Source organism: Amphiprion ocellaris, chromosome 11 (genome assembly GCF_022539595.1).
Source record: "Amphiprion ocellaris isolate individual 3 ecotype Okinawa chromosome 11, ASM2253959v1, whole genome shotgun sequence".
In the NCBI taxonomy this organism is placed as follows: domain Eukaryota; kingdom Metazoa; phylum Chordata; class Actinopteri; family Pomacentridae; genus Amphiprion; species Amphiprion ocellaris.
Genome location: NC_072776.1, coordinates 7,865,069 through 7,890,794, shown reverse-complemented (window position 1 = coordinate 7,890,794; position 25,726 = coordinate 7,865,069). Strand labels below are relative to the sequence as shown.

The following is a 25,726-nucleotide window of genomic DNA, read 5'->3' as shown; positions in this document are numbered from 1 at the left end:
TAAAAGGCACTCGTATTGGCAAAACAAATGCAGAGGCCATGAGTCACATAAATGTTTTCATTGTTGGTGATACTTGCAGGACTACATGAACTTTTGTTCTCTGCCTATGCTTTATTTTCTATGACTGTGTGTTAAGCCACAGGTGGTTAACTGCGTCTCTTTTCTCTCTTTGTCAGGGCCAGATGGTGGCACGAGGAACTTACAATGAATTGCAGGGTTCTGGACTCGACTTCACCTCCCTGCTTAAGGAGGATAAGGACCAGGAGGACGACAGGCAGGACATGACCCCCATCCCAGGAACAGTGTCCTGCTTCCCCCACGCAGTGTCGGACAACTCCATGTCCTCCATGTCTTCCCTCTCCTCCTCGCGGTTCTCTTTGATTGACAGAGCAGAGCCGCTTGCAATGGTAGGTATAGGGAAAACAGAAAATTAGACTGTATTAGCTCTCCTTTCACCGTTCAAAGATGACCCACAAATGTGCCTTTTATTGAACTAGAGGATTCCACCTCTACTACATTCATCCTTAACCCTCTGAACGCAAAGTAGTTTTTGGGTGTGTTTTCTCCTCTCACATTTTTACCCAGTGTGGGTTAATTTTTTCCTGCAGTATAAAGTCATGTACTTTTATAGAAAACCAGTACTGCAGAGAGTAGAGAGAACTTCAGCGTTCCTTCTGTGCAGTATGACACAGCTATAATGTCATAAATAATAGAGAAAAAAACTGAACTTGAATTTCTTTATTTATTTTACCAAAACAAATTAAAAAAGTGGGAACAACATTTATGCATTATTTCCAGGTGCACATTCACTAGGAAAAAATAGTGGCTTTATGTGCTGTCGATATTTTACTTCTTGCATTTTATATCTGTTTCCAGGTTTGTCTCTCATTTTACTGTGTGAGCACAGCCTGCAGTTCAATCCCTGAGTTTTTGACACTTCAGTTGTTCTGAGGAATGCAGAATTTTTTTTGTCTTTTACAGATTCTGTTCAGTGCAATTGTTTATTTCTGACTAATTTTTGAATAAGCAGAAAATAAAGTGATTCTGATGGAATATCACCATTTCAAGCTTAGATTTCGGTCATTTTCTGTGACAGATGAGTAGTTCAAGGCCTGTTGGGAAGAAAGCGTTTGTTCTTACAGTTTCAGGCTCTCATAAATGGTGTAATTTTGGCATTTTCCAATAAAATAACATGTCTTTCAAGCCTGCCTAAAGGGTTTGCTGTTTGGAGGCTTAATTGCCTCCAGGATGTGAAATGCTGGATGGCAAAATATGTCTTAAGCTAAATGATAGCAAGACAGTGGGGTTGTTTTTGGTTCCTTTCCAACACCAGAGTGAGGAGAGTTCACCACATAGGGCATCCTAACCCACATGGCCATGCCAGAATTGTACCTCTGACCCTGCACTGAAATTGATCAAACAGAGCTCTTTAGTGAAATATGGCTGTCGTTAACTGAAGAATACTGCTAAACTGAAGTCCATCTTCTCTCTCAGTTGCTGCACTGATCTCTAAAATGCTGGCTTTTTGCAACTCGTGGTACCTGGGAAGTGGCCAGTCCCGTTTGTCTTTTTTTGCGGCTGGTGCAGAATGCTGCAGCTGGAATTCGTAATGGTACCAGAAAAAAAAAGAGCATAACACTGGTACTAGCATCTCTGCACTGTCTACCTTAAAAATAGTAATTTTATTTGTTTTTAAAGCCATGCATGGGTTGACAGCAGTTAACTCCAGGCCTCTTAGATTATCAGAATGATTGCTTTGACCTTTGAATTACATTTTTGAAGATGTTCATGGTTTTATTGTACTTTAATTGTTTACAGCGGCATTAGTATTTTTACAATTTGATCTTACATTTTCTTTCTCTTTTTGTTTTACTGCATATATTTCTGATACTGCTTTGTGCCTTCTTGCCATTCTGCATTATTTCTTCAGATTTATTTGTGCCATGAAATGTATGCAGGCCATTGATCAAATGTGGTTGTTTTGAATGTGCGATATAAACCTGATCGAAGTTCTAAGATTTTGGCATGAATTGGTTTAAAAAAAAAAAAAAAAAAGGCCAGTTTTAATTGATCTGTAAGGCCACGTATAAATATGTCACTTTGGGAAAATGCTTGTTGTTCGTCCTTTCGGCCACTAGAGGGCAGAAGACGCTCACCTTTCCCTGCTGCTCAGTACAGGCTGGTTTAAAGTGATGCTGGATGACTGGCATTGACACTAGTGTCTCTCTGTAGGTAGTGCAACCGGCAGAGGAGGAAAGCCGCTTAGAAGGAAACGTCGGCCTGCGTATGTATGTGAAATATTTCATGGCAGGCGCGAACTTCCTGGTCCTCCTGGTCCTCATTTTACTCAATGCCCTAGCACATGTGAGTTCAGTTCTTCAATTCATTTGCTGTCACTGTTGGAAAAATGCAACACATGATTTATCTCAAGTGAATTTTATGTAATGTTGAATCATTTTGTGGTTAGAAGTCAATTTAGGTTTGCAGAGTGTTTGTCATTTGCGCTGTTTTTAATGTATAATAAGGATTTATTTTTTGTGTCTTGTTTAGATTACATTTGTTCTGCAGGACTGGTGGATTGCGTGCTGGTGAGATTTTGTTTCTGTGAACATAGAACATTGCAAAAAAAGAAAAGTGACTAACAGGTTTTGACAGCAAAACTGACATATTTTCTCAGACTGAAAATGGTTGATGGTTTAATAGAGGATGAGTGAAGAAAGCTGTTTTTCCTGACATTATCTGTCACTTGTTGAAACTGACCTTGTGCTTCAGGATGGGAGGAATGTGTTTTGTATAGTGCCTTCATGTTGCAGCTTCTTTTCTTCGCTGTGTTTATTTGTCCTTGTGGATTTTTGTTTCCTTTGTGACTGACTTGCAGGGCCTCTGAACAGAAGCACATCAGTGTGACAGAGCACCTCAATGGCAGCTTCCCTCGGCAGCTGGACCTTGACCTGTACCTAGGTGTTTACGCAGGTGAAGCTCGCTGAGCGCGCATTGCTTTTTGTGTACTGTTGAGTCTCTGAATGCGGCAGCCATTCAATAAACAGATCCACAGTTCTTTGGCTGTGGCCCAAGGCCTCCAAGGCCCAGTGTATGTGTACATGGGCCTCAGCTGTACAGGGAGATAGCTGTGCCTTTCTGGTTCTCTGCTGTTGGATTGCTCTGATTGTCTCCTCGTGACTCCCTGCTTCTTTACTCTTTCATGCTCTGTATTCACAGTAATAAATCAGCATTTATGAGAGCACAAAACTTCACTGAAGAAATTAAAGTGATGAAATGGAATGTAGTATATATGTTTTTTAGGTTGTACAATATGCTTAATGTCACCCCTAAAAGCATGGCTGATCCTGGAATAGGTGCAGTGATAGCTCTGTATGTGCGCTGATGGTATTTTCTGTGCTTTTATCAGGTTTAACAGCCACTTCAGTTGTGTTTGGCTTCCTTCGCTGCTTGATCTTCTTCAATGTCCTCGTGAGCTCGGCCCAAACCCTACACAACAGCATGTTTAATGCCATCTTACGGACCTCGATACGTTTTTTTGATATCAACCCAATCGGTAAGTGACTCGCCGGCATATCGAGCTTCCGTTTTAACAGCTGAGAACTTATTTATGACATGGTCAGTGTTATAGTAGGATGATGAGTATGGGATGTTAACATCTAGATGGACCTGCTGTGGACTTATTGTTGTAACATCTGGCCACTAGAGAGCAGACTGTTACTTACTTTGTCATGTTTTCATTCACTTACAAACACCCAAATGCTTTCCCTTCAACAGTAAATAGTTTGGCATGACAATTAAGTTCCAGATCATATATTCATTTACAGTTTTAAATATTTCTACTGTTCAAATATTTAAAATCTTTATCCTATTTAGATTTCCATTTATTGCTTATTATTAGGATACACGGCTGATAAATATTAATTAGACAATCAAATATCTGTAATTACTGTAAATTTAATTTAGGATTGTTTGCTGTTCATTTATTAGGTTTAAATTTTGACTATGAATAAACTGATATGATAAAAATCACATCTGGGAAGTAAAGCCAGCACAACCGATAAGTCAATTCAGCCAAAAACTGTGCGATATGACTTAATATTTATCCATAATCTATTGAAAATGAGCAAAGGTTGCTATCTTTTTTTTTATTGTGAGCGTGTACAAAAAAGCAAACAATCGGATTGAATAAATACTGTTTGCAGTAGATCTTGGTCAATGTTGTGTTTGGACTATAGAGCTGTGTAAATACAGACATATTTGTCTTGTGCGCTGTATCAGAAATTTCGATTATTTCATTAGCTTTGTAGGCTGTAGCTGCTGGGTCAATGGAGTGGGCAGATGGACATGATTTTAAAAGTGAGCAAACACTCCAAATACATCTGACTTTACTCAGGGAGGGCTGCTGCTTTCTTTTATTTTTATATATATATATATATATATATATATATATATATATATATATATATATATATATATATATATATATATATATATATATATATATATATATATATATATATATGCGCTAATTTTGCAACACCTTTTAAAATAAAAACCAATAAAGCTGAGAGCAGAGTTCAAGATTTGTTTTAATTAGTGGCAAAAATGTGTTGCTCTTTTTGTTATTTTATCTCTTCTGATTTTATTGCATTAATTAAAGGCCTCTGTTAATTAAAGAAAGTAATGTCACTACAATCTGTCATTCATATCCAAAGTCAACTGTCAAGTGGCCCACTTTGATAAGTTTAATTTTTCTGGATCATTGTTCACCTGTCAGCAGATAATTACTCAGCCTAATCTCTTCATAGTGACATGCGTGTACAACACAATCAGCTCGGGTGGGAATTCTCAACAAGAAGGGAACTTGTATCTGTATAATGAGTCATAATAAGCTGGTAACACAAGTCTAAATATGATTTGAGGGTGTTCAGGAGCTTGCGGTTTCTGCTGGCATTAGAAGTGGGTGTAGCGACGAAGCCTTTCCTTTGCAGAGCTGTGTCTGGAGCAAACACCACATGTCTTAATCTTTGACTTTTTGTTTTTCCTGCCGCCGTCGTGTTACGCACTGGGCTACCTGACAGCTTATCTGGGTGTGCCTTGCTTGGTAATCTATGCACAGGAGGAGAACAAACACTTTGAATAATGTAATAATCTGTTTAATAGCGCAGCAAAGGAGAGGCTTAACAGACGCTGCTATCTGATTGCTGTTGTGCTGCTATCAGTAACCATTGTGTGACCAGTCCAGTCATTACAGCTTGGCCTCCAAGCTGGCAAACAACTCTGTGTTTGACTGGATTTATAGACAACTGTCTGCTGTAAACTGTTCTTTTGTCCCATGTGCAGTCGACTGTAGATTAAACATGAATATGACCATATTTTTTTATCTACACAATATGAATAAGTTTTTCTATTATTTTTTCTTCCTCTTCTGCTGTGTGCTTTTTCAACTCAATCATCCCCTTGAGTAAAACCTTAGAAAAAAATAACAGCACAAAGACGTCTGTTGTCAGCTCCGCCGGTTTCTCTTCTCTCTGTCTTAATGTTTCGCTTCTGTCTAAACAGTTCTCCCCCCGCCCCCCTCCTTTTTATTTTTTTTATAACAACTGCCACTTTCATCACAGCTTCCACATCCACTCCTGTCTTGCCATAAGTGTGAGTAATTTGTATCTGCGCGCCCATGTGCTGTTAAGGATTTGACAACTGTTTACATGTGTAAGTGATAGGTGTGCCGTCGCTGTTGCTGAACGGGCCCAGCGTTTGATAGCTGTCCTCAGAGTTAAAGGTTACCATTTCAAGCATCAGCGCACAAAGGTCTTATTTGTTATTCTGTGAAGGTCGTTTATAACAAAAGAGTACAGCTGTGGCGAATTATGATTGATGGAGAAGCAATGTCGCTCTGCTGTATCTGCCACTGAATGTGTCATTTGAATCTGTGTTTGTGTTATCTTTTGTGCTCTATAGAAATGGTTGATTTCCAAGTTGGTGCTTTTGTGATTAAAAACCTTTATATATATTGTAACAATGCTGTTTGATAAGTTTTTTTTGATAGCTGGGTGATTTTTTTTTTATTATTTTTTTTGATAGTGAATGTAAGCAGCTCTGTCCTCTTTTGTGTGAATTTATACAAGTTTAAATATTCATGTTGCTCAATTTTAGTAATATGTACTGTCTTATTACAGCTGTTCATCCAAATGTGATCCAGTTAAAGCAGCACAGACAGCGGTGGATGTGTTGAGCTGATGTTGATCCCTGTAATTTAGTGTCATTGAGTGGGCTAATCCCCTCAGAGACTGCAGGCCAGGGCTTCAGCTCATCAGCACAGTCAAGGAGTGGAGTTTCAGTCAACACACATGCACACACACACACGCAGACAGACACACACATCCACATCTGCCGTCCTCGTTTCACATCAGCATAGTGGGCCATCTCAGAGCTGGGTGTCACTCACTCGCTGTTGACGCAGGGAACATTAGATCTTCTGTAGTCAGTGATGTGAGATTCTAATTGTGTCTACAGAGGCAATGTTTTTAATGTCTGTATTTCAGGTCTGGGATGCAAGAGTGTTAAGAGTGAAGTGAAGGAAGTACTGCAGAGAGGATGATGATATCGAAGTGTGTAAATTGAATGTGGAGATGGAGCCGTGTGTGTGTGCAGTATGGCTGATAGGGCTCCCCCTCGCTCGGCACTTCCACTATTTAATTGCATGAAAGGGAAGGAGAGGAGATTGCAGGAGCCTGGCGGTGTGAGCGAAGAGAATGGATTTAGAATGTATTAGTATTGGCAGCAAGGCGCCGGCGGTGGGAGGCTGCCCCAGGCCTCTGGGCCCTTCATGGAAGTGCAGGTGAGCTGTGCCACCTCCAGCCTTGGCAGCCCCCTCCCCAGTATTCCTTCATTATCACACTTGCCTCACTGAAAGGCCCCACCGACTGCACTGGGGCCCACACATGGAGCGGCTCTGAGTCGTCCCCTTATCTTGATGTTTACAGGGAACAGCGATTTGCCACACGTCCTGCTCGAGCCGGACCCCACTGTTCCACTTCTTTAGGAGTGATTGGGGGCCCTGCTCACCTAATATCTCCACCTAAGAGGCCACCTTAGTTGGGAGGGCTTGATATTTCCTGAGCCTGAAAAGTGGTGCAAATCACCCCTGGAGTCTTAAAGCATGAGAAATTGTTTGATACTAATGCTGCTGATATCCTGAAGCGTCTATACCCCTCTCCACACAATAGGTGATATTGTTGACAACCACCCAGAGTGATTGAAGCCATTGTCCCACACCGATCTTACCTCATAGGCATTTCCATGCAGTGAATGTCTTTGTGTAACTGCATCACTGTAATGTATCTCCTCTATAGTCTGTGCACGATGGAGATGGGTCTTTACTTCATCCCCTCTGAAAGTCTGTGTTAACTGAGCCGTTTGTCAAACAGCTGATAGCTGACTGATGTTCTCTGCTCTAACACCCTCTAACCATGGTATGATGTAACCCGCAGAAACCTATCCTTTTCTTATTGGCATTGTTTGTCAGATATGCATGAATTTGGGTCATCTATGGCTTAGACAGTAAAATTACATAAAAATATTATTGGATCTTTCACAAACACAGTCTGACAAGTACTCCCCCCATTCCCAGACTAAAGCAGCGATATTCTACCCTGGTATAGTAGCAGCTCTACCCCCTTGCTTGAACCCTTCCCTCGGGATGTCTGTATGCTAAAGGGGCACTCACACTGTGAATAAGATTAGTCTGCCTCCGAGTGTACAACATGCTTACGCCACTTGACTTTGAATCAGTACTGATTTGGAGCATTGCTGGGTTGTTGCGGGGAATAATGCTCTGGCTAGGTTTATGCAATGGCTGTTATGGGGAGCCCGGCCTCGTCTGCATGCATGTTTTTAGGCGGGAGCGGCATTTTGGATAAAGCTGTAAGCTGCTTACGGCCGTGGAGAGAGGTGATTACAGGGCCCACCTCCATAGGACCGACTCAGAGGCTGGGAGGCAACTTTTAGGTCAGCAGTGCCATGGCTGCACCACGCCTCCAGAGTGCCATACCTTCACATTCTGCCAATATGCCGCTCCTCTGTTCCTTTCTCTGTGCTTTTACCAAGTCCCACCCTGTTCCACAGCCTATTCTGTGGGCCTAGATAAACTCATCTGCATGCTTGTATGCTTGGTTTTACTTTATCAGGGCTTGTACCCTATATTTGTGCTTTATTTACATTCTCTTCAGACAGATGTAATTGTTTGCTTAGCATTGTGTCATGGTGAGAGACAATTGGTTTCCTAAGTACATTATGAAAAATTATGACACCAATTTGGACACACTTTGACGGGGAGAATACGCTACAGACGTACAGCACATTCGCAGCTTATTCGTGCCTTCTGGTGAGCCCTGTTATAGCTGCAGCAATTCTGGCACCGCTGTGGTACTTGTTGTCTGCCTCGGAGAGTCTGGCGGCTTCCTTCGAGGACAGAGATAGTAAAAGCCTTTCTGTCTTGCCTGCCTTTAGGAAGTGTACTGTGGGGATTGGCTATCACTGACCCTGCAGTAAACAGTGTGTGAAAGCAGCTGGAGTGTAATCTTATGTGTCGTGGGATCAGAATAGGGGAGCAAAGTTACTAAAGGAGTGACAATAAAGGGCTGCCACAGCACCTGCAGAGCACCAGCCAAAATAATGAACACCTGAGCAGGTTGGAGGCAACTCAATTAACGTCACAGACACTGCCAGTCAGAACATAAAGGCAGGTACGCAGCTTCTGTTGCCCTTTTGTTACCAAACAAAAGGTTCCCTCACGTATTCAGCCAAGAGTAGGGCAGTCTTTATGAAATGCTAGACAAATAATGATTCATTGTTTAATCTAGATAGGCCTGTGTTTTCCATCTGATATCACGCTCAATGTATAAGCTCTGTTCTATTAAATTGGAAGGGACTTTGGTAACAGTTGCTCAATAGGAAATTTAAATCAACAAAAAAAATAGGTTTCTATGGGTGCAGAGTAGCTACGGATAAAGCATATCTATGTTTGAGCTTGATTTGTTGTTCCAAATGCCATATGGGATTAGTCAAAGTAAGAGCTGTAAATTGCATTACATGATAAATACTTAATTTTTCAGCTCACTTGAATGCATTAATTTTGAATGCAGAAATGGAACAACATCTTTATAACCAATATAGCTAAATTCTGCTGTCAAATGTGTGATTCCATTATGCAACTCTTTACTCTGGTCTTGTCTTAATCCGTTTCTTTTGTGTTGTGTTGTTTCTCAGGAAGAATCCTCAACAGGTTTTCGAAGGACATTGGTTACCTGGACTCCCTGCTTCCATGGACGTTTGTGGACTTTATCCAGGTGAGTCTCACCTCGGCAGGTTTGGTCGCTGGCGCTGCAGCATGGGGAGGCCATTTCATGCCTGGCTAAACCTGCTTTGTGGTCCGGGTCCCCTAATCTGGAAACAATTACTGTAGGATTACCCGCCAGCGCGGCCCAGCGCCTGCACAGATTTAATAAAAGTGTGCACATAGGCTGAGGGCGTGGCTTCCTCAGTGTGACACAACAGAAGTGGCATCTTCAGGGAATGTGTAGGGAGACTAAGCAAGTGATTGGGAGAAAAAAAGGCACCAAAGAGGAAATAAAGCCGCATGATGATGGGTCAGATGTGGAGGCTGGGGAACAGTGAGGAGGCGGCGAGGGTGTGACGAGGACGATGTGTTGAGTGGCAAAGAGGAAAAAAGTGCGAGCAGCAGGCATACGATGTGTTTGCAGGAGTTTACCTGGGAGGGGGGCGGAGGGGACAGGTCAGTTGGAACAGATCCAGAGCAGGACTTTCGCCTCTCGGCACAATTCACCTAATGCTTTACAGTCTTATTGGCCCGGTCGCCAAGGGCCACCCTGGTGCATAACCAGGTGAGGTTACCAAATGCCACCCTGCCACCGTGACAGCCATCTCCCACGAAAGCCTGCGGAGATGAGCCAACTCATGCACCTAGCGCCACAAAGAAGGGAATGTTCGCTGCACAATTCGAGGTAGAGGAGCAGGCGTGGCGCCTTGGTTCGGGCCAAAGAATAGAACAAAGGCGCGCTGAAAATGAATCCCCCCTCCACAATACCTGAGTGATGTTTGTGGCAGATACCCATCTCACGGTAGACAAAAGCCATCTTAAATGCTGAAAGCACAAAAGATCATACACACAAAAGCTTTTTGTCTGCTATAGTTCTCCTCATTTTGATAATAAGGTGAATAATGGTTAAAGTAAAATACTAACTTTGTAGAGGGCCCATAAGTCCAACTGAAAACAGAAAATAGACTAGAAAAAGGAATTTTATTGCTCATATATACTTACTGAACTTCATTTGTGACTCATCTGTTCTATCATATTAGTAATTACCTATATTATGACAAAAGCGGAAAAAATGGTTTCTGGAAAATCTTTGCCAAACTAAGACTAGATGTACAATGTGGACATCGTTTCAGTCAGTCTTTTGCTGCAGCAGACAGTGGGAGATGATTATGAAAGTGGACAAAGGTGGCATCCTCTGGATCAAACACTTTTGTTTGTGCCGCATTCAGCTCTTGTTTGCAGGTGTCTCTCATGGACCCGTCTTTAATGCTTTCAGGAAGGAAGATTTTCCCTCTTTTTATCAAAGTATTAGCTGCAGAGAAAAGCTGCTGATCTTGACCATTGTTGCTCATTCGTAGAGGGACATTTCCCCATAGTCATTGTTTAAATGGTTGTCAGGGGGGAAAAAAGTGAAACTTCATAAACAATGCCCTAACTGGTTTATCTCTCTCTATGGAGAGAGGCCGCTTCTGTGCGGGGATTTGTGCCTGAGCCTCCCCTTTTATGGTGGAGTAAGCACTTCACAGCCCTTCAGCACTGCCCCCATGCCTGCCTAACAAGGGGATTCCCTCAAGCTGGGGGAACCTGCTTACACCCCAGAGCCCTATTTTTTCACAGGTCTCATTTAGTAGTAATTTAGTATATTGGGAAAAAAGGCTCTTTCTCCCCCCTCTTCATGGTCAGGGGGACAAAGACAGAAATGTCAATTAAAAACACCTCAGGCTTTGGGGACTGTCAGCTTTTGTGCGGACTTGACCTTTAAATCCTGGGTTGCCTCTATTTTCACAGAGGGGCCAGAGGAGAAGGCCAAGACAATGAGGGGTGAGTACAGGGGTCTTTCAGTGGATTTTGTGTGAAGGCTCTTGACCAAGTCACACCACTAACTGTTGGGTCTCGCTCTGCATTTATAGCACTTCTTGTCCACACGTTTCTCAGGGTGTTTATGCTCAGACTGGCTGTTACTTTCATTTAAGTGTGACTTAGCCTGCTCTTACTAATGTCACTGGCATATGAAGATGCATAAACGCGGTCTCATAATTCATAAAGTACATATAGCAGTCATCGAGAGGGAGAAAACAAAAACGGATGCAAACCTTGCACAGAAGGACCGACACACCAATGCAGAGCAAAAAATGGCTATTGTGTAAAAACACTGGCGGGTGGATCGTTGTGAGTCTCTATATTGTGGCACATTGTGTGTCAGGCCTCTTCAGTGGCTTTGTGGGATATGAGAACTGCTGACGTAACCGTGAGTGCTGTAGGATGGGATTTCACCGGCTTTCTCTGCTTCTTTACCACGCTGGTGACAGAAGAAGCGAAGAATGCACTGGCTCCAGGCATTACAAAGGTTAGCCTGAGAAACACAGAAGACGGTCCGGCGTGGAACTATATAGCCTGCGCCATACATCCCCTCTGAGCATTGTTTTTATGACAGTGTCATTGTCTTCCCGCACAGGGTTGAAAAATACACAGAAAGGTGAGAAGACTTAAGATCACTATTCTGGTTGTTTTATTCACTCGCTTGATGAGTCGGTGCAAATAGAAGCCAAAAACACAAGAAAACAACATCGTGTGGGTGAGTGTGTGCTTATGGGTGTAATTAAGTGGCCACTCAGCAATACCACACATGGTCATTTGATGGCGAGCATCGGCCAGCAACAGCTTCCAGAGTGTGTATGTGTGGTCTCCCATGATGCTGCGGTCCAGCACCTCAGCTGCTCTGACTCAGACATGCAGGCCAGACCCAGGAGCCTGGGAACTTACATAACAAAGTCCCAATCTAATCTAGAATCTCACCTCATACCAGTATGACGAAGATAATGAATTCTGTGCTTTCTGTGACTTTTGTGCGTGTGAATTGTTTTTTTATTTCTTGTGTGTTGTTTTCAAGAGAATGAAGCAATGACCGAATGAATGAATTTGCCGGACACTAGTGATTTATAGTAGAGAGCGAGAGGGTCAGAGAGACCGCATTTCAAAGCCTTTCTCTTATTTCCAAAATGGGGTTGGAAATCAGCAGCTTGACTGAGCCCAAATAAGTGACTTCTTTTACCTTTTCACAGCACACAAAGGCCTAATCCTAGGACTACTTGAGCCACCAATGTAGACAGCGACTGAGACCACCACAGTATGTGTCAGACCCTCCTCACCGCACACAAAACACATTGACTGCAGCTTTATGAAGTGAAAACGGCCCAAAAAGGGAAAATGTGAAGGAGGTGTCCACAGTCATTTCTCCCAAAGAAAAGCCACAGCATCTGGGCATTTAATGCTAAAATAAAGCCCAAACACAGAGCAGAATGGATTGGGTCACTTGTATTGTTCCAGAGCCAAAGTGGAACAGCCCTGTTTTGTTTCAGTACCACTGACCCTTGCAACTTATTGTGCCGCTCTGTCACGGAAAGTGTGGAGTCAAAAAAAAGAAGAAAATTCCAACGATGACAGAGGGCTTCTTTTGAGAATTTCTTCTTTACCGTGCTCTCCCCTCATTTCCTGTTTTGTTTGCACTTTTTTTCCCAGTGGCAAATATTGCGTACTGTCACTAAATAAAGAGAGAATGAAAAAGGGGTTGTAAAAAGCATAATGATTCCTTGTGTCTGGAGGGATGTTTAATTAAAAAGGAAGTGTTTATTTTCTGCTGTGGAACAACAGTCGCTATCATTGCTGAACACAAATATAGCAATTAACTTCAATTTTCTACATTTATTTGGACATCAAAGAGCTGATAGGATCATAGAAAAAATAAAGCAATTAGGGTCAGCAGAGATCTGAATGGTCTTTGGACACAGCAGTGCGCCCATTTTGCTTGAATGGCTGAATCACATGCGTGCGGTAGCTTTCTTTTCTTGCTAAAGAGCTATTAGTGGTAATTCTTTATTTAAACTGTTTGTATACAAAACCTTTCATCCTTTTATCCACTTTTATGTGCAGCGGGATGTGGCTTTGGGAGTTTACTGTTCCTGTGTGGTTTCATAGGAGATATGGATGTGGTCTGAGGGGGTGAGGTGTGTGCTTGTAGGATCGCTTATCGTGGTCATCTGTGTGTAGTGTGGGTGGGGGCCGCGGTGTTCCCGATGCTGACACGATAAGCGCCAAACCACGCAAATGGATCACATCAAACGGGGTCCTGGCGACAGCGGGCCCTGGGGAGCAGGAGGAGGAGGCAAGGCTTCTATCTAATGGTTCCTGTTTCTCCTCCGTCCCCTCAGATGACCCCACTGTAAGATAAGCCTGGCCGGGCTCAGACCTTTAGCGCCTACCGCTGAAATGGGCCCAATTAGCATTCAAATTAGCCAACCGGCGAACGTGAATGAGCAGTGTCACCAATCACCAGCTGGGGAGTGAAAGAGAAAACAGCTTCCACGATAAGACGTTTGTTCAGTTAATATTTGATCTCCTCAAGGGAAGGCTGGATAACATGCAGTAATGGCCCGTGTGCCATCATCTCACTTTGCAGTCTGGTAGCCTTCCATCAAGGCTAAGATTGAAACTTATGTACTGTGAAATTCTTGGGATCAGTTGTGCTCAGTAGCTTCGACTCACAGTTTGATTGTGTGGGCTCCACCACAGCAATGGTTAGACTAGTAATTCCCTCTTATCTGAACTGCAAATGGAATTGAGTGGCTTTTCATCATAAAACTACACTGAAAGTGATCATGCTTAAATGTGTGCTTAAGTGGCAGATAACATCCGTAATTAAGGTGCTAAATTAAATTTTCATCTCTCTGGGCTAGTCTGAGACCACTGAAGGTAACAGTACGATCCTAATCTCCGCGTTTTGGGATTCATCTCTGAGGATGTATCTAATTTCAGGGTGTGAGGTTTCAATTTTATCATGTTTCAATCGAATATGAAATATGTACCACAATATACCTTCCAGTTAAGAGTAGATGGCCTCACATATATTCAGCTCTTACTTAAGGAAAGTATCAGTACCACATAGTAAACACACTTCACTAGAACTAAATGTCCTGCATCCTACTTAAGAGAATATCCTGAAGCAGTATCAGCAAGATGTATTTAAAGGATTAAAATCAAATGCATTCTCAAATGATGTAAATATAAGTTCAATGATTTATTAAATATTGTTTTCTACCCCTGCAATTTGTATTTTATAATTGTCTAGAAGTAGTTTTAGATTTTTCAGATATGCAGCTACTGTTATTGTATTTACTTCCTAGTTGTAGCAGAAGTATTTATATCTTACAGTGAACGTATCAATACCAAAGTACAAGTAGGCTTTGTTATAAGTCCTACATGCAACATTTTCCTTCAGTTAAAGTAACTCAGACAACTACAGAGGTGTAATCTGCAAATTGTACTTCAAGTGTCAAAAAAGACAAGTATTCTTTAGGTGAAAATTACCTATTCAGTTTGTTGAATTACGTCTTTTATAATAGCTAATATATTTACATTGGTGTTTTCCAGTGTGTTGTTATAACAAGTACAGTATTTACTACTGAAATGTAGATACTTAAGATACTTAAGCACAAGTATTTCAAAATTGTACTTGAGTACCTGATATTTACCACCAGCAGGTAAAAGCATTTTATCTTAATACTATCAGTCATAATGATACATTATCGGATGCTTTTTCCGTTTTCTAAACGCAGTGCAGGTGTGTGTGCTTTGATAGCCATCAGACTTACAGCCTCCAATCCTGTTTATGCAGCTCTGGTATCCTGGTCTAGATGTGTCACAGAGCCATTAACACGGGTGATGAGTCACTGTGTTGTTGAGGCCTGTGCGGTCTGAGTGCGATGTATCAGACACCCACAGTGTGGTTCCCAGAGCTCTCTGCCAGTCACTGTGGCCATGGCTGTTGGCTGGCTGCTCTGCCAGGGAGGTTTGCAGGCCAGAAGTGTTGAAGGGAAAGCCCAAGAGAGCCAGGGATATGAGCTGCAGTGGCCAAAGTGGTAAATTCTCACCTGCTACTAAGTGAGAATTAGCGCTGCGATCGTTTTCCTTTCACACTGTGAGTCACATAAGCTCAGTCCCACAACCTGCTGTTACCTTACTTTATGTCGCACAAATATGGCTGAAAGATTTTCTCTTGTTCAGCCTTAAGAAATAGACCTCACTGCTCCAATGGTAGCCCACACAGCAGCAGCCGAGCTTTTGACTCTGTTGCTATGTGGTGAATATTGAGCTCACACCAATTCTTTCTCTCCCAGGTTTTTCTCCAGGTCATTGGAGTGATTGCAGTAGCTGCTGTCATCATCCCCTGGATCCTTATTCCAGTCGTTCCTCTTCTCGGTATCTTTCTGTTTCTGCGATGCTACTTCCTGAGGACCTCCAGGGACATCAAGCGCCTCGAGTCTACCAGTAATCTTTTTTTTTTCTTTTTTTGTGGGTGGGTGGGGGTGGGCATGTCCATTTGTGGTAAGAGACAAAAGCAGACCACAGGCATGCTAATAGACCATTGAAGAAAGCCATGGTCATTATTATAAAGGTTAAAGGTGGCGGTGGCCTATGGCTCGGCCACACGCAGTTTCCTCAAGAGATGGGAGTTCATGACATGGCGTACAATGGGAAAAATGCCAAGTGGGCATGACTGGGCCATAGCAGGCTTTTAGTTCATCTATTTTATTCTGAGCTGAGAGCCTAAATGCACATTGACCAACAGGTTCTATAGAACAAAGGTTCTGTTAAAAAGCTGAAAGGAAACATTTAGGTTTTTGTCAAGGACTTTGTGAGTCTAATAAGTAGAAACAAAAGGAAGTGAATTTCGACCTTTCAGTAAATCACAATTGTTTGGAATCAGAGACGTGTTTAGTGCTTGCATGATGAAGCACACATATATTTCACTCCAAACCATGCCTGCAGCTAAAAACTGTGGTCCAAACTCTTCAAAACTGCCCTTAGTTGAGAATAAGGAAAGGATTTGATTTGAAAATTTTAACTGTATGGATAAATGCCTTGGCTAGCTGTTTTTTTTATAGATGTCTTTCCCCTTGTTAATGATGGTTTGATTTGTTGTTTACAGCTCGGAGTCCTGTCTTCTCCCACCTCTCTTCAACTCTCCAAGGCCTGAGCATCATCCGTGCCTTTAAGGCTCAGCAGAATTTTCAGCAGTTGTTTGATGCATATCAAGATCTTCACTCAGGTGAGAGCAAAAAAACAATCTATTCTACTTAAAAAGTAAAACATTCAAACCATTAACTTCTTATTGGTTAGATTTTTTAAAGGTGCAGTATGCAAGATTTAGTGACATCTAGAGGAGAGGTTGCAAATTGCAACCAAGTCAATATCCTTCACCTCACCTTCCCCTTTCATGCGTGTAGGACAACCTAATAATACACATAAAATAAGGCTGTATGGATTACATGTTCTAGCTAATCTGTGGGATTGTATTTGTTAACAGAGGCCTGGTTTTTATTCCTGACTACCTCTCGATGGTTCGCTGTTCGTCTTGATGGAATTTGCTCAGTATTTGTAACCATTACTGCTTTTGGCTGCCTTTACCTTCGTGATGGTACTGTATGGGTTTTGGATACAGCATGTACATACATAGCACATTATTGACATTGTGACATTGTTCGTGAAATCGATATGATCAAATCATGAATATGTGACTGTGTGTTTACTTTTTGTCTGATGTTACAGGTTTAGAAGCAGGTGCAGTGGGTTTGGCTTTGTCTTACGCTGTTACACTCACTGGCATGTTCCAGTGGGGCGTCAGACAAAGTGCAGAGATTGAGAACATGGTGAGAACATTTCTATTTGTGTGGCCAGAACTAACCACATTTATGGATTACTTTTCAAATTTCAACATCAAATTGTGATGTCAGTTTCTCTCTGTCAAACTTACAAACGTAATTGTAACAAATGAATAGGAAATACCTGTTGCTCCATTGGCTACCTTCAACATTGTTTCTGATAGTTAATTAAAGGGACACACAATCAGCTTTACATACACAATTAATTTTACTCTCATGAGGAGTACTACTCAACCTGTGACAACAATCGCATAATGTCTTTTTTTGTCTTTGAAGACATTTTTTTTAGGTTTCCAAAATAATTGTGATGATGCCATCAGGTTTATTTTGACTTGGGCTTTATATTTAAAAATTTTATCAGAAGGTCTGCACTATTAACTGTAGGTGTGGGGTTTTAGGTGGCCATTTAGGAGGTTGGTTTCAATATTTAATTCATTTGTATTGTGGAAACTGTAGGATCCAGTGTAATTAGAACTTGACTTATACTAGATAATAAAAGTCATGACATTTCTGCATCTTCATGGAAGTCAAATACAAAATCGCTGGAACTGCACCACCTCTTCATTAGGCTCCTCTTGGAAAAATAGGCTACCATTTATTCAGTAATAACTAAACTAACTAAAGTTAATAAAGCAGGGGAATTGTATTTGTCATTTATTTTTAAAGCAGCCAAGAGCAAAATTCCATGCAAACAAAATTCCTTCTTATAATATGTCTACTTTTTTGTAGATGACATCAGTGGAGAGAGTGGTTGAGTATGCAGAGCTGGAGAGTGAGGCACCCTGGGAGACGGACAAACAGCCTCCCAGTGATTGGCCCAGGACAGGCTCCATCACCTTTGACAGAGTCAACTTCTCTTACAGTGCCAGCGAGCCTTTGGTCCTAAAGAAGCTGACAGTTATCTTCGCATCCAGAGAAAAGGTTCTTGTCTTTATTCCCACCTTTGCTTGCTTACTGGAGTGCACAGCCCATGACTTGGGTTGATATGCAGCTAGTGTAGAAGGTGTGGTGTGATTCTTTTTTATGTGGCATTATTTCCAAATCAATTATTAAAGGGACACTGTATTGTGCTGCTGAATCTTCAGGACTATACCATTTGTGATTCATGGAATACATATCATGTAATTAAGACTGTTCAAGTGGATCCATTTGTTACCAATTTGCATTTTGAGCTACCTGACGGTGACAACTGTTTATTCACTGTAAGAGAGAGGAAGGGCCGAGGGAGAGGGAGAGGAAAGCAGGAGGGAGATGGTTGAGGATGATTGAAATTGTGTTTAATGCAGGGGGTGTATTTTGCATGGCTATGGTTGGCCAGGGCGGCTGATTTCACAATGGATGGGTTGATAAGTGTAGAGGCCCTGGCTCTGACAGCCCATGGGAGGGATCTCTGCCGCATGCCACAGGGGTAAAAAGCTTTGTGCATCCTGACGGTTCCCCTGACACCCTTCCACCTACACCCCACCACCTACAGTACAAGATCTTTTCACTGTGTCTACGCTATAGTCATACACTGTACATAATCATAAAGAAAAACACAACACGACAAAGAAATTTCCATTCAGAGAGAAATCACTTATATAAGGACATCATTTTTCTCCAAGACATAACCTAAACCACCATCAATGCACAGTCCTTGGTCTTGTATTGTATTATATATAGCTAAACTGTAATTTCACAACAAGCTTTCCTAATTGGATTTTGCTTTACATTCTCTTCAAAGCCAGTAATGGTTACTAGCTTAGAATTTCTGTTTACGTTCACTTCCAATCAGGAAGTACTATAGTACTCTTTATAGTGCAGGTCAATGTGGATAGATAGATATACAAAACCTTTGAAATGCAGAGATAAGAGCTTCAATTCATACCATCACTAAGTGTTTATTTCTTTTTCCTCCCTAAACAATAGAAACAAGCTCTCCTGAGCCTTAATCAAGTACTTGCTATTGGCCAGATTTCCCATACATCAACTAAAGGCGCAGCACAACACACAGACTTAACCTGTGGCTACACTACATGTTTGTAGTCTGTTTGTGGAGTGGCTGCTGCAGTAGTACGTTTCTACTTGAATCAATGGAACTGCCTCATCAGGAATGAGAGCAGCATTTATGCAGTATGTATCCGGCACTGGGATCTGAGCTGTGTAAAATATAGACCATTCCATTTATATTTTTGTGTGAGATGTGTGTGTGCTTTCTTTACTCTGAAATATGTCAAAGTGTCTATGTATTTTTTAAAGTGAAAATTATTAGCTTTTTAAAAAATCAAACAGGACTTTCACTTTGGAGTCTTGATCAAGCTGTCTGCATTTATTTGCCAGTATAAGCTGGTCTGACTCACCAGATGTAGACCGAGGGGGTAAACCTGCAAAACCTCTTCATGCTACTTTCTTCTACCCTTTCGTTATCTGCATGTAACCATTTTCAAACTCCTCTTCACAACTCCAAACAACCATAACAACCTCCAAGCCACTTGCCAAATTTGGACCTTGCAGTAAGGCAGCCCTGCTTGCTTTGTTTTTGGTGAATTTGCTACTTTAATGATATTTGGAGCCTCTGTGCATGCAAATATTTCACCAAAACAATTCACTCATCACTACTTTGCAGGGGCACTGTTGCTACATCCTGGGCTTAGCTCCACCCAAGATGATTGTGATTCGTTTAAAGAAATTCAAGCCAGACCATTCTTCAATTTATAGCAGAATCAAGAATCTTTATTGTCTTTGTGTTTCCACACAGCGAAATTACGATTGGTGACTCCCAGCTATAGATAAAAAAATAGAAAAAGGCACACTATATACAAATAAAATGAAAAATACTGAAAAGATATAAATATGTAAACAGAGTTAATGCACATGAGCAATAGGATGAGTGTAAAGTGCAGTCCAGTGCAAGACTCAGTTCTTTATTGCACATAGTGTGTCTGTTGTGTGTGTAGGGGGGAAATGGACTGGACAGCTCTTGGATAAAAACAGTTTTTTAGTCTGGAGGTCAGAGTTTTTATGCTCCTGTGCTGTTTGCCTGGGGGAAGCAGAACAAACGGTCCATTTCCCAGGTGGGTGGGGTCGGCAGCGATACGTCAGGCCTTCCTCTGGACCCGGCCCGCGTATATTGAGTCCAGGTCTGGAAGAGGACTTCCCACAATCCCCTGTGCTGAATTACAATGAGGTGCTGCCAGACCGTTCTCCAGCATCAACACAGTGCTGTGGAGCTAGTTCTGGCTATGCAAAACCAAATACCTCACAAAAATCACTAAATGAAAGCTCTCTAGCTCTTTTTGTCACAACCCAATGCCATATGTGTTATTGCAGGTGTAGCCCGTAAATAGACAGTCTGCAACATGACCCCTTTCACCAATGGCCTACATACGTTATAATTTCAGTGTTGTGGTAAATCATTTTTGAAAGTTCCACATAGGGACCCATAACTTAACCTACTTTGTTGTTTAGGTTTTAAGCCAGGTGACACATGTAATACAGACCTGCAGTCTTTAAAAACACAAGATTTTGGGTTCCTTTGGTAGCTCATATGAGAGTATGAATGAAAAAACATGAGGGTTCTGTGATCTGTGTTTGTTTTGCCACTTATTTTTTCCATAAGCATGCTGGAAAACATTAGAGACTGAGTGCCAGAGACCAGGCAGCAGTGTCATCAGCCCAGTTTAGTGGAACAAGTGGTGATTTGTAAAGTGGTGACATTGTTGACAACAACTGGATTTGGAATCTGAGTCTGTCTTATGGTCTGTGTTTAGCTTTTGGGCAGAAGTCTTCGGAGTAAAATACTGTGAACAGTTTGTTCTTTCCTGCTCATGGTCTTTGTTTAGTCTTCGTCAGCTCTATGTACATTAGCATTAGCACACACCTGTGAATGGCATGGTTCTCGCCACAGTGATGGCAGGGTGACTCTGATGTTCTACCACGCACTATAAGAAGTGAGTGAGGACTAGTTTTGATGCTGCTCTTTCATTAGGTCAGCCTCAGTCAGATTTAATGGACTTACTGGGCCCATCCTGACTGGATTACTTGCTAAACGTGCAAATAGAAAAAGTAGGAAGTTAAACCTTCTTCAGTGACTTCACCTGTTATACGAGCTAAAATAAGAACTGCACTTTTTTCTAACCTGCAGATATTGGCACATATGGAACAGTTGGACTTTGAGAAACACTTTAATAAATAATAAAATGTACCACACTTGAAAATAGATTAATTGAATCATAAATGTGCTACAGATCCAACACAGACACAGTTAGCGCATCAAATTAATTGACATGCAATCATGGTGAAATGTGTATCTAAGCTTAATAATAAAGCAATCAAGATACAAGAATATTTTTAGCATTGAAACTTGGTTAATAAATGTTCAATAGAGGCTTATCAAGGCCTTATCTCAATACCATACAAGGATTTTGGCTTATAACATGGTTCCTCAGTGACACGACAATTCAGAAATGAGCTCTAGTGCTATTAATAGTCTGGAGGAGCACAACAAGGTTTTTTCATTTTTGTTTTTTTTCTGAAATTTTACAGACATAATATTTCTCTCCGCTGTAGGTTGGCATCGTTGGACGCACCGGTGCTGGTAAAAGCTCCTTGATCTCTGCCTTGTTCCGGCTGGCAGAACCTGAGGGAAGAATAATGATCGATGGTTTTCTGACTTCTGAGATTGGTCTGCACACGCTGCGCCAGAAAATGTCTATCATCCCACAGGTGCTCCTTTTTAAACTGCCACAATCTTAGCCTGTGTCTCGATCATTTAAACTAAATGGTATATTTAAATGCAGTTCATAACATTAGATATTAGATGCCATCATTTATTTCAGCCACTTTGTTAAACTCTTTGTCCTTTTCTAAAACTGCTAAACTTTTGCTTTGACAGCCTGTGTAATGTTCTGGGATTCTTCATGATTGAGAAATGTCAGATGAACGATGGTAACAGAAACCTTCATGCTTTGGCCCCTTTTTTTTTATACGCCTGGCTTTTAAAAAGCTAAAACAAGTGAGGAGAATTACAGTCGTCACTCAGGGGATTTCTGAAAGTGAGACAAACGGATGCCTTGAGACAGTTTAACTTTATTTCCGCTTGTTGAAACTGATACGGCATTAAGAAAATGCCAGCCTGCGGGTGAGTGTCAGCAGAGTGGAGGGAGGGGAGAAGACTCCCACGGCCTGTGCTGTGAAGAGAGCAGTTCCCCATCCCTGACAGAGGATTAGCCCTCTACCCCCCAAACATGGGAAAGCTGCTTAGAAGAAGTCTCCCCCATCCTCACAGTCAGAGTCCCCTTGTACACAGTCACTTAGCCCAAGTCTCAAACATTTCTAGGGTGCAGCCAAGATGCCCAAAAACAGTTTCATTAATGCTTCTCTGTGGATTTGATAGGTTCCTGGCATTGCCACTGCTTCAGATAAAGTTTTACTTCCCAGTCCAAACTTGTTTGAGATGGATGTGATGTATGTTTGATGTGATTTTGTTTACTCTTTCTGTCTTTCCTAGAGGGAGAGACTTGTACAAAGTGGCACGTTAACGTTAGAACTTTAACTGCACGCCCATCTGTATCACATACTGGATGGCATGTTCATTATGTAGGCAGCACTCAGAAGAGCCGAGTTTCTCCGTACTGTGCTCTTAGTTTTACAAACTTATATATGGCGAGAAGTCTCTTGGATTTACACAAATACATCTGAAAGCCTTTTTTATTCCCCTGCTAGACGTCAGCGATGAAGTGATATTCAGTCAACCTTTCACGTGGAAAAAAATCTTGATATAAATTGCTAGTTGGCTTACTCTTCGTGTTGAATTTTAAGTGTGATATGCATACTATACATTGCCGGTGAGGAGTTTCATTATTTGCCACCTACAGATTTGATTATGATAAGCTTGTATTAGCATATGGCATTAAAAAAGGATCCATTTCACTTTCTATTGAATTCTCGGGAATGACTTAGTAAAAAATGAATTCTGTGGCAAACAGAGGGCTTAGAATTGGTGGAGCACATAATCGGTCTATGGAAAGCTGTGCTTGAAAGCAGTTTTTCTGACCTAACATTGAATTCTCAATTAAAGTGTGTCACAAAACTAGTTTGAATTGGGACTTCAGCTGGCTTAATGACAAGGTGGTATTTTGGTGACAGAGGGTAAAGCTCATTGGAAGTAAAGAGGTGGAACATTTTCTAAGGCACAGGTAGCAGGGATGAAGTCCTGAAAGCTTTATTTTTCTCTGGATTGAAATTGAGCAGTTAGTCCTGAGTCTTCTGACCTACATGACAGTTCGTTGAGACGTGATTTTTGTATTTGAGGCGTGCGTACGCTATAAATCTGTGTGCTTCCACACATGAGTGCGTGCTGTGTTTTCTCCTCTGTGTTCCCGTCGCAGTAGGAGCTCTGAAGCTGACCTGTGAGAGAGCAGAGATGAAGGTGTGGATAGTGAGTCACAAATAGTAGTTTCTATAACCCTAATGCAGGACACTCAGCCTTTTAGACCAGTTGTGTACTTTACTTTTGCTCCTGGTCTAATCTCACAGTTGCCAGGTGAACATTTCATATCTTGATTTGAGGTCAGATTGATATCTTGAGTACACTGGAGTTATCGCATTGCCTTGACTGTGAAGGGGACACAATGGAAGTATGGAAGCATCAGTTTTGGTTGTGGATGGCTGCCGCTCTGTCACATACTCAGTCACATCTCTTTGGAGTTGTTTTCAAATGGTCATTACAACCATTTTAGAGTCGTAAATTCAGTGTTATGATTCATAGGAAATCCCGGCTGTGTTTGTTCACTGATAAAAACAATGTCGAAATAATGCTATACAAAAGCCTTATCTGGAGCAGCTGTGTACCATGAGAGGTAAGAGACCAGGGAGAGTCCTCCAGTAAGTGTTCGGTAAATTACCTCAACATTGAAGCAGGATTTGTGAATAAATATCTGACCTGACATGAGGAGATGCCGGATTGTTCCTTTATCAGGTTTACCACAAACAGAGTGGCATGTTGGAACAGTGCCTGTGGACTTACAGGCTCCTTCCATTACACTGTAATAAAGAGCTTTATTTGCTCTCTTAAAGATGGCTGTGTGGCTGAACCTTGATACAGGTGCGTGGCTTACCGTAAATACACATCTTGGACATCCTCGCTGTCTGAGATCTGAGGCTTCCCTTTTACAAAGGTAGTCAACTAATATGATAAACCCTATTGACAGATGCTTGTACACTTTGAGATTATGGATTTTACTGCAGCACTGTATGATTTTTTTTTTTTTTTCGTATTTGAATGTTGATCTGGTGGCACTTTTGTGTCATATTATATATTTAGACAACCTTGCACAGCTATTCTCTGACAGCACTAGTGCACAAGCTCTGGTTTTCCAAGTAAAAAGATCAACTTATTGAAGCATAGTTGGCAAGAGCATTGAATAGAGCTCCTGAGTGGAGCAAGCCCTTTGTGAACATCTTCCCCTCACACATTGCCTAGCGGTTCTCTATAAAGCCTGTCTTAACCCTTTCAGACATCTTCTCCCTTGTCATTATCTTAACTGGCCACGGCCTTCTCTTTCTATATCCATCTATCCACAGGACCCAGTTCTCTTCACGGGTACCATGAGGAAGAATCTGGACCCTTTCAGGCAGCACACAGATGAGGACCTGTGGAATGCACTCCAAGAGGTACTCCAGCGTGGCTCTGAATGATTCCCCCTCGCCGGCCCAGGGGGGGATCCCTCTGTCCCCCTGTACAATGCTGCCATTCAGCCTCCCTGCTCGCCACAAGTCATGGGGGGAAATCCCATTAGGGCCATGGGGCCCAGCTCAATGTGCGGCTTGTAACTGGGAACCATTGAAAGTGCTGGGGGAGATGTGTTTGGGCAGTCAGGCCAACCAGGATGAAGGCTCCCCCCACAGTGAAGGGCTTCAGCTCCTGGTCCTGCCTCTGAATGGGTTTGGTGGCCTGGATTAAAGCTAGAGGCTAGCCACAAGAGAGCACTGGCCAAGGTCATCAGTGGACCTGGCCCTGCATTGTGCCAGGCAGTTAATGGGTGTGTTTGGATGGCTCTTTAAAGACATCCCCACAGGATGCCTTTATACAGGAGTAATGAAGGGTTGGGGCTGTGCTCTCCCTCTCTGCAGGTGCAGATGAAGGCCGTGGTGGAGGAGCTGCCCAATAAGCTGGAGACGATGCTGACAGAGTCAGGCTCTAACTTCAGCATGGGTCAGAGGCAGCTGGTGTGTCTGGCCAGGGCCATCCTCCGGAAAAACCGCATCCTAATTATTGATGAGGCCACAGCCAATGTGGATCCAAGGTCAGGGGACACTTAAGCTGTTTCACATCATTGCATGGACTCACCTCCTCTACATGTAGTTTTTTTTTTTTAACTGCAAAGTAATGCTACTCAGCATGAGTACATTTTACCAGAATTTTATAAAACCATTACATCAGAGTTTATCTGCAGAATTGTTCAGAAATTATTCTTAAAGCAACACTTATGCTTAAGCATCAGCGGAAATATGCCAGTAGCACATAAGTGAAAATAAATCCTTGAAAACCTTTTGAAAAAATGTATGAACTATAACAAACATTGCTGGGTGGTATACAGAGCAGATAAAAGAATAATTAAAAAATAAGAAAAAAAACATGTACTTGGATTATTAAAGCAGTCCAATCTGAGTGTGAGCACCTTCC

General features: G+C 41.9%; 1 protein-coding gene across 2 annotated transcripts in view; it reads left to right on the top strand.

Annotated features, from left to right (window-relative positions):
- Positions 1-25,726, top strand: part of LOC111569959 (ATP-binding cassette, sub-family C (CFTR/MRP), member 4) — a 41,327-nt gene that overhangs the window by 11,239 nt on the left and 4,362 nt on the right. The window contains exons 16-29 of one of the 2 annotated variants that reach the window (XM_055015303.1): positions 177-411; positions 2,237-2,364; positions 2,551-2,588; positions 2,879-2,973; positions 3,410-3,556; positions 9,274-9,353; positions 15,517-15,667; positions 16,329-16,448; positions 16,707-16,817; positions 16,949-17,049; positions 17,791-17,982; positions 21,610-21,765; positions 24,625-24,714; positions 25,174-25,346. In XM_055015303.1, the coding sequence (XP_054871278.1) occupies positions 177-411; positions 2,237-2,364; positions 2,551-2,588; positions 2,879-2,973; positions 3,410-3,556; positions 9,274-9,353; positions 15,517-15,667; positions 16,329-16,448; positions 16,707-16,817; positions 16,949-17,049; positions 17,791-17,982; positions 21,610-21,765; positions 24,625-24,714; positions 25,174-25,346 (1,817 nt within the window). The remainder of the gene's footprint in view (positions 1-176; positions 412-2,236; positions 2,365-2,550; positions 2,589-2,878; positions 2,974-3,409; positions 3,557-9,273; positions 9,354-15,516; positions 15,668-16,328; positions 16,449-16,706; positions 16,818-16,948; positions 17,050-17,790; positions 17,983-21,609; positions 21,766-24,624; positions 24,715-25,173; positions 25,347-25,726) is intronic. The other variant, XM_055015304.1, reaches the window with a different exon arrangement.